At 39.3% G+C, this 9,153-nt stretch overlaps 1 protein-coding gene across 4 annotated transcripts in view; it reads right to left on the bottom strand.

Annotated features, from left to right (window-relative positions):
* Window positions 1–9,153, bottom strand: part of shisal1 (shisa like 1) — a 103,714-nt gene that overhangs the window by 22,584 nt on the left and 71,977 nt on the right. For 3 of the 4 annotated variants that reach the window (XM_014017690.1, XM_014017688.1, XM_014017689.1), the window contains 2 exons: window positions 7,326–7,539; window positions 1,483–1,789 (listed from right to left, as the gene is read on the bottom strand). In XM_014017690.1, coding sequence (XP_013873144.1) covers window positions 1,483–1,789; window positions 7,326–7,539 — 521 coding nt within the window. Of the gene's footprint in view, window positions 1–1,482; window positions 1,790–7,325; window positions 7,540–9,153 lie in introns of those variants that run through there. The other variant, XM_014017691.1, reaches the window with a different exon arrangement.

Below are 9,153 nucleotides of genomic sequence, written 5' to 3'. Positions count from 1 at the left end.
ACCACCACCACCACCACCACCACCACCACCGAAATGCGAAATGGGTGAGACAGAAGCGGAAGGTGGTTCTTAAAGAGACAGAGGCCAATTTCAAGGCATTTAGAAGAGGAAGTGATGAGAAGATAAGTTTATTTTCTATTTAAACATAAAAACAGCATTTTAATAACAGCTAAATGTGACATAGATACTTTATTATGGTATAGTATTTAAATGCATGCCTGAGAAACACGTAATAATGGCCCTTTAACCCCAGCTGGTGCAACGAGTTGCTTCTCATTTCTTAAACAACCATTTGGAAAGACACATCCTGTGGTCGTGGAAAAGATGTTCGTCTGTTTGAGAAGGGTCAAATCATTGGGATCAAGCAGAAAAAAATATCTACAGTAAAGAGATTGTAGAAATGACTAAAATTGAGTTAAACACTGTCCAACGCATTATTAAAAACTGGAAGGATAGTGGGGACTCACTGACTTTGAGGATGCACCGATGGTGCCTAGTGTCTACTGTACAAGCCTGTGGGGGCGGGGCTTATGATCTGGGGTTGCTGCAGTTGGTCGGGTCTAGGAAGCTCATTCAAACAATGCCACAGCGAATGTGTGCCATAATCAAATCTAAAGGTGGTCCAACCAAAAATTAGTGTGACCTTTATTTTTGGTAGTGACTTTATTTTTGGCAAGCTGTCCCTGTTTATGTTTATGTTTTGGTTGCTCCCCTCCACAGGAGTTGCCACAGTGATCAAACTAAAACAAGAAACGTGATAATTGTTATGTCTGATGCAATTCCCAACACAACATGCAGCCTGAGGTACAAGTCTATGGCACTCAGCACCAAGCTATTAACCAAGCAAGAGTTTCCCTAGCCTGGCCCTTGCCTTCCTATGCAGTTCCGCTCAATTCTGGTTTCCCTTCTCTGCTTCGTCTGCGATTTCTCCCATAGACAAGGATTTCGCTGGCAGATTTTTAGCTGAACCAATCAGAGAACAGAACATCGATTTTCTACGCAGTGTCTGCTTGTAGTTTATTTTACCTGGGCCAATCAGCAAACAGAAGGTGGAGTTTTGAATGTCAATTTTCTGTGCAGTGTCTGCTAGTTAGTTTAGCATAAGGCAGTGGAGGAAGTGAATGAAGCCAGTCTGTGTTGACAAGGCTTCAAATTAAAATTAATCTGTCTGACAAAGCAGCAGCTTTCATTTACAGTCATCTCGTTCGGCTTGGTACTTCTCTCCTCTCAGTAGGGTTGTTTACAGCGCACGCAATTTCCGGTTAGCTTCTTAGCTTAGCCTCCTTCACAGCGACATACACACACTTCAGCAGAGGCCACGCCTCCAGCAAGAATCGCTTCTCTATAGCAGCGAGTCCAGACCCTCCTACGACGCAAAGTCAAGGACAAGGGTCTGGTTTTTACCAGGCTAGCATTTCCCTATAATATGTCATATTCAGGTGTTGTTGCAGTTCTCTGTGTGTGTTTTGTGTTCTAGAGGCCTCACCATGCAGTGGATGTGTTGTAGGGCAGGAGCGTGGGGCTGTGGCTCTCCCCTCGCAGACTGTGTCTGGGCTGGTAGTGGCTGGGGACCATGGGCTGGGCCTGGGCCGGCACTTCGCTCTCATCTGGCAGAGACCTGTGCCACTGACTCCGAGCCTTCTTCAGCCAGCGACCCCCCAGACCCCACCTCTCCAGGTAGATCCGACACAGCTCATAGTTGATGGCTGAGTAGTAGAGGAAGTCCAGCGCCAGCAGCACCATGACGAAGAAACCGTAGATCCACACGCCAACCAGGGCTGTGTAATTACTGCAGAGAGAGACAGATTTGGAGCATTAATGCAGTTTTGTCTGGAGATGATTAATATTTTTCACTCTCAGAGCTTTCATGCAGATTTCCTTAAGCTGAGCTTTTAAATCCCAAAGGCTATGGCGGTGCTGCCAGGTGTGAACGTTTGCTGTTCACTTGGCAACACCATGATGTTCATCAAATCCTCCCTTGATAAAAAAGTTAAATATATAAATTAGGAAAAAGTCCTTCATCTGTTTCATTTTCTGTTTATTAAATTCAGCTTCCTAAATTGGACCAAGAATTTAATTAGCACAAAAGACTCTTTAATCCATCTCGTTCTGGCTCCAATGGTTTTTCTGCAAAATCTGTGCTCCTCATTCTTCACCTCTCATAAATTTTCTTCAAGCGTTGCATGATCCAGCTGGATTCATGTGGGTCACATTTGAACTCTGTTTTGGTAAAACAACTTCTATTAAAAAAAACAAGGTAAATGAGCAGAAATGGCTTCAGAAAGCAGCTTCCTGAGGCATATGAGAAAAAAACAGATATTAAATTATCTCCCGTTGTGACATTTCTCCTTGAAAATGGCACCGAAGGCGTTTAGACTATCGCACAAATGGATGAGATGAGAAATATATTCTGGCTCCAGGCAGAGATGACGCAGCATATTACTTCAAAAAATGGAGATTTATTTGAAAGGAAACGTCTTTTATTTGCAGCACAGTGCAATTACAGCGATACACTAATACCCTGATAAAAGTTTTTATGAAGAGTGATGTCAAAATGCTTCTAGTGTGAGAACTGTAAATGAAGTAAAACATATTATGTTTGGAAATCATTTGGCCCCAAGGACCTTTTATCTGAGTAATCCTTTTCAAAACAAATATTTCAGCTGCTGGAATAAATTGTTGATTAATGTAACTGCTGCAATGAAACATGCTTACCTGCATTTGATTATTTGATTTCAGTAGTCACCTGCCACCATGACAGCATCTCTGCATGTGTTCATTAGTCTGTTAGCAAAACATCTTATTATTAGATAGTTTCTGATGAAACACTTGGGAAATATTTGCTTTAGAACCCATTAATGGTTAGAATCAACTTGGTTCAAAATGGCTGCTGCAGCCAATCAATTAGTCATTCTTTTGGATAAGAAAAATAAGAAAATATTTTAATGAATGTGAATTTTTTTAATGAATGTGCATCAAGTGAGCTACAATTTTGTTTGTGTGGAGGATATTTATGAGATATCAATCATAACTCATTAAATTCTGTCAGTCAGATGATGAATAAGTTGTTCTTTAGGGTTCACATATTTGTGAACCTGAGTGCCTCACCATCCACGAACCTCACCGCACAGTGATGATTCATTCTGTCCACACAACATAAAATGATGCTGCTCTGAAGAAACACAGGAAAAACAGATGATATTGATCACCTGTCAAATTTTGCTCTTATTCTCAAATCATCCTTTTTCTTTTTTCACCCTTTCACAATCTTCTTAACAACACAGACTTCCATTCTTCATGCAGCATTATTACAAAGGTCAAAAATAACCCTGAATTTTAACAGCAGCAGCATGAAATCTTCGACATTAAATAACATTTTCACCATGCAGTGTGAGGAGAGAACAGAGCTGTTGACAATTTTTGCTTTGCCAGTGGTAAATATCAAACCTGCAGGCCTATCACCCATTGAGCCAAGATAAAAGCGTGACCCGATAGGCCATCCAGCACAAAAAAAAATTACAACCTGCTGTGAGGCAGTGTGAAGTATTCAAAGCCGCTGCATGCTGGCAGGGCATCAGTGCAAAGGGCTGGAGTTTTGTCACCCAAACATCCCACTGAGAGCTCCTTCAGAACAGGAGGTACGGTACATGTTTCTGTCATTCACACAGCTGAAACTACTGTATTCTGCAAGTGCTCAATAGTTTCTACTTTAATACTTTACTTGTCCCTGTCATATTTTTCTGTCTAAAAATGCCACACAGTCATATAGTTCTTACATGACTCAGTGATGTAGTGTGACTTTTTAATATTCATATAATAGCCACATCTTAACACCTGAGCTGCAGTCTGATGTGCAGGTGAGACACAACACACCTGCTTTTAGCATCTGCTCTCCACCCTGGTGGTTCTGACTGTGTCTGCAGGTGAAGGTCAGCATCAACAAATCTCTTTGACATGATGACAAACAGTATCAGTGGCAGATAGCGTGAGAAAGTGAACCATCTGGGAATGTATAAATAAACTTTGATTATTTTTCAACCGAGTAAATATCTGCTTGTTCCATCACAGCTGCAGGCAAATCTTCACAGCAAATTATTTCTCTAATCAGATTAAACTAATAAACTGACAGCAGATGTATTTACTTTTTTATTTGTGCTGGTATGTGTTACTTGTTTAGGCTGCTGCCCCCACGACCCGGCCCTGGATAAGCGGCAGAAAACGGACAGACGGACGGACAAATCTCTTACTGGTTTCAACATCTTGAAAAGATGCACATTGCTCACAGCCTGTCATGTTAAAGTTGAAATGACCAGGTTCTGTTCATTTTGGGTTAATCTTAAAGATGATGTCATAAGTGATGTATTAACACTCAGTGTATGAAGTGATGAAATCTGCTCTTCTGAATGCCTTTGTTAGACCAGATTAATGTTATTTTATTTTACATGGGCACCAAGAACCTGTTCTCAACACAAGGTCTATCAGCAGAATTCTTTTTTCTTCCAGTGTCAATGTGTGATTGGTCAGAACTTTATTTAAAGTTAGTTTCTGCATGTTTAAGTTTATACAGAAAAGGCATTGTTTTGCTTCAACCGGTCTGCCCGCAGATATTGTCTGCTACCATCACAATGCAGGCCTAATGCTCAATTACAAATTTTTTGCACAAATCCATTTTTTGTGCATGTGGACATTCACATTTTTATTCTAAACATGACCATCAGATTCCAGTGTGAATGCTTAGCTTATTCCATTTATTCTACTCGCATGCGCAGAAGATGATTAACGTGTTCACAGACATAAACATGAACGCTACATGTTAGCGTCTTTAGTCTGAAGTTGTTGCGCAATCAGGGCCCATTAAACAGACGTGGACACATTTCCACTTATCTGCTAACAACGGAACTAATATTTTTCTAAGCATTTGCATTAACTTTATAAAGGTTTATTTCTCTTAACGTCCACTCAATTATCTTTTCTGCTCCAAATCCACCCATTTACCACTCATTGTTTGTGTTGTAAACCTTCAGTTCAATAATGCTTACCAAAAAAAAGGACAGCTAGAAGATAAATGGATGCTGTTGGCTTACTGCGTGTCACGTGACAAGACATGATTGGTCGACACAATATTGCTTTGTGTAACTCTGAAGTTTACATTCTGTTCTGTTCCCGTTTGTTTACAATGAGTTGAAGTTGTTGACATGGAAGGTGAAAACAGTGTTTCAGTTCAACCTGTGGATTAACCACATAGAGGACTCTACAACCACGGCTGTGGGTGAGGCAGAGTTCACTGTAGTCTAACACGTGGCCCAATCTGGAGGACTGTTTTGTTTTTAAGTCAAAGGTTAAGGCCAAAGAAAACACCCTGTATTTTCAGTGCGTTATGTGCCAGCCCAAGAAAACCACTGTCAAGGGACAAATAAGGAGTGTGCACTGTTTAAAATGCTGTATCAAGAGGAAACAATTGGCACAGGCCTGCCACCTCGAGGAGAGGATCATGACCAGCTCTTCATATGGTAAACAGGAGTCAGTAACAGGAGTCCCCACTTTTGTTGACCTGACCAAGACGCTGAACCACAGCAAGATCTCTATGTCGTGCTACACCCTGGGCAGGAGGAGCTTGTCTAGCTATGAACAGCTAGAAGAGCATTATAAGGTACAAGTTTATTAAAGATTTTAGAATGGCTTGTTTTATACTTTCATGTTTTAATTAAATCGTTAATAAAATATCTATTGTCTTACGACACCTAATGTAATTTAAATATTTGTCATACAATACGTCAAATAATTTTTTACACTCATTATTCAGAATCTTGGCATGTTGTGATTTTTATGGAAATAAAAACAAAACAAAGAAAAAGCTAACATTAATGAGGTTTCATCATGCTAAGTGTAAGCATCACAGCAGATCTTGCTTCACAGAAAATGAAAGTTGAGCTGTTTAAGTTGTTGCAATTTTATTTACATGTCTGAATAACTACATATTTTTTTATTTCCAAGTAAAGTCATTTGGAAATGACTGATTTTCTTGCTGTGGCATATTTATTAAAACTTACATTTTATAAAACTAATAAACACATTAAGTATTCCAACAAAAGAGTTCTGTCTGACTTCTTTTTCCTTAGAGTTTTTAAACAATCTGTTTAGTGGTTTAGCGTTGGTGATGTGCTGAAGTAAAACTAACGAAAGTATTGATCAAGTTACTCTAGTATCCATATGGTGGCCAACATTAATTTACTACCATTAGTTTCACAGTTCTCCTGTCATCCATGGAAAATTAAAAGAAACGTGAAGCAACGTGTGTTCTGTTCTGTAGCTGAAGATGAATGGAGCTACAAGAATTAACTGCATGACTCGAGGATAGTATCATTTTTATTGGATCGCTCCACTCACCACCACCTCACTGATTTAAAATTCAGATGCAATAAAAACTGAGGTTGCTTTGAAAATTATGAGATACAGGTATGTCTCTGATTTTGTACCACATACTGAGAAGAACTGGGTCAGACTTGGAAAAATTGAATTTGTCTTGTTCAGACTGTCTGCCTGCAGTGCAAATGTAGCCCAACAGACTGACCTCGCCCTGCTCAGCGGCCAAACATGCCCCCTATGCTCTCTCCTATTCATCTGCTCAGTTCCCGCCAAAATCCATGCTTCAAACAGCTCCTCCTCCTCCTCCTCATCAACTCAGAAACTTTCATCTCGGCCAGCCGTGATGTTTCTGTGTTGATTTTTCTGTTGGAAAGCTAAACCAATGTGCTTTACACGTGACGTGCTGATGCTGCAGGCTTCCCGGGAGTTTTCCACTGCAGATTTCAAGAGTAAAAAATGTCAAGCAAAAGAATGTTTAGCTACTATGTCAGCAGGAGCTGATTCCTTCACATTCCACAGCAACTTCAAGGGGGTGAAAGTATTGCTCATGGCTCAGTTATGATGCGGTGAAAAGAAAGCAGGGAAAAGATTTTCTTTAACATTTGGTGAGGTGCTCCTTACAGTGAATACTGAACCAATAAAAATATGCTAATAGAAGGACAGGAACAGAGAAACACCAGAGACTGAAAGCGATGAAACGGTGACAAAGTAGAATCTAAAAATGCTGCATCGACAGCAGGGGATACCCATTTTTCATCTATTGTTGCTAGGAAACAGATGTTTTCAATAATAAAACATTGAATTTATGATTTTTACCAACTAAAACCCAAAATTCATAAAATATGTTGCTTATAAAAAGAGAATTCCTAAATTGGACATTTATCTCATGTAAAATCTGTGTGTAACAAAGGTAGCACAGGTGAAAATGGCCATTTATTTACTTATATTTTTTAACTCACTTGTGTGCGTAACCGTCTGGGGTGGTGGTGAGGTTGACTTGCATGATGGTCTGGAACTCTGTGTCGTTGCAGCAGTACTTGAAGTAGGTGTTGTTGTGGTGACAGCAGAACATGTAGGTCTTGTTGTCGGAGAGGCGCGGGCAGTGGAATCCAAAGTGGTATCTGCCTTTGTGGTCAGTGTATGGTTCACACACTCTGTAATGAGCTGAGAGCGCTGCAGGGAGGGAAGGGAGACAAAAAAAAAACACGTGCTCAACACTAATGTAAAACATGATTTCAGAGGAAACACACCAATATTTATCTTTCTTTTTCAGGTTCATTGATACAACACTGATCTCCAGGAAACATCTTGAAGCAGCAAACTTTATTGCTGTTTTGGTTTTCTTTGAAAAGAGCTGAGCTTGCACGGATCAATGTAATGAGCTAAATGTGCATTTTCTGTGAAAATGCAATGTGTCTACTGAGTGCAGAATTAGCTGAAAAAGCTTTTGTTAAAGTTAAAACGAGTAAAACAGAAGCTAAAATTTCTAACACAGTAGCTAAAAAACCAGTTAAAAAATCCGTAACCAAAAGCCAAAAATAATAGTTAAAAAGGTCAAATCTGCAAAACAATACTTAGGCACTGAAATTAGCAACAACAATAGATTAAAGCTGAGAATAACAAGATAAGATTAGCAAAGTAGAGGTTGAAATGGTAAAAACAGCCCCATTGTCTTTGCTTTTGTACAGAGGGTCTGGACTCTGTTTGAGTTTAAAACACTTGGATCTGATTTTACCCAATTACTAACATGACATATGTAGTGCACCAGCTTGAGAGTAAAGTACTTAAGCTAAGAAGCTAACTGGAAATTGTGTGCGCTATCAACAACCATCACCAACGTTACCAGCAACCAACAACCAGAGAAGTACTGAGCCGAACGAGGTGGCTGTAAATGAGTGCTGCAGGTTTTGTGAGACAAATTTAATTTGTGAGCCTTGTCAACACAGACTAGCTTCATTCACTTCTTCTGCAGCCATTACTAAACTACAAGCAGACTGAAACGGTGCAGAAAATCAGTGTCGTCAGTCAAAACTCCTCCTTCTGTTTGCTGATTGGCCTGCTTAAAATTCTACCAGAGAAATCCTTGTCTATGGGAAAAATCCCAGACGGAGTGAAGGGAAACTAGAATTGAGTGAAACTGTGTAGGAAGGTAAGGGCCAGGCTAGCTAAAACCTAAAATTAACTAAATGCTAAAAGCTAAAGTTACCTCAAATAAACAAACAAAAAAAAAACATTGGTAAATAAAGTGAAATATTTTAAGTACAAAAAGTCATAACAGTTATTGCCTGAATGAGGTGGGTATTTTGAAGTTTGAATGATTAAAATGGCTGAAAATGTGCTGAAATATTTAGATGTCATAAAACAAAACAGGAAAACCAGCATTTACATTAGATATGAGTAGCTATATAAATAAAATTCTTCGAACACTTACTGTTTGTAATTGCTGGTTGACAGTGGTGGGCACAGTTCCCCTTAAGCACTAAATCACTAATGGGGAACTAATTTCCTGATTAGTGCTTTAGGACTTTTGCTGATTTTAAAATTTGAGTGGATTAGCACTTGTTAAATTTATAGGCTAAATTAGAAGCACTAACTCGGGTCTTCCACCAGGTGATAATACAGTGGGGAAAATAATTGAGGTAGACCTCAACTATGAGAGACAAAATGAGAAAAAATGTGAAAAAAAATTTGAGAAAATCATTTTGTCTGACTTTTAAAGAATTTTTTTGCAAATAATGGTGGAAAATAAGTATTTGGTCAATAACAAAAGTTCATCTCAATACTTTG

Source organism: Austrofundulus limnaeus, unplaced genomic scaffold, assembly GCF_001266775.1.
Source record: "Austrofundulus limnaeus strain Quisiro unplaced genomic scaffold, Austrofundulus_limnaeus-1.0 Scaffold174, whole genome shotgun sequence".
NCBI lineage: Eukaryota > Metazoa > Chordata > Actinopteri > Cyprinodontiformes > Rivulidae > Austrofundulus > Austrofundulus limnaeus.
Note: the sequence above shows the minus strand (reverse complement) of the source record. Positions and strands in the feature narration are given on the sequence as shown.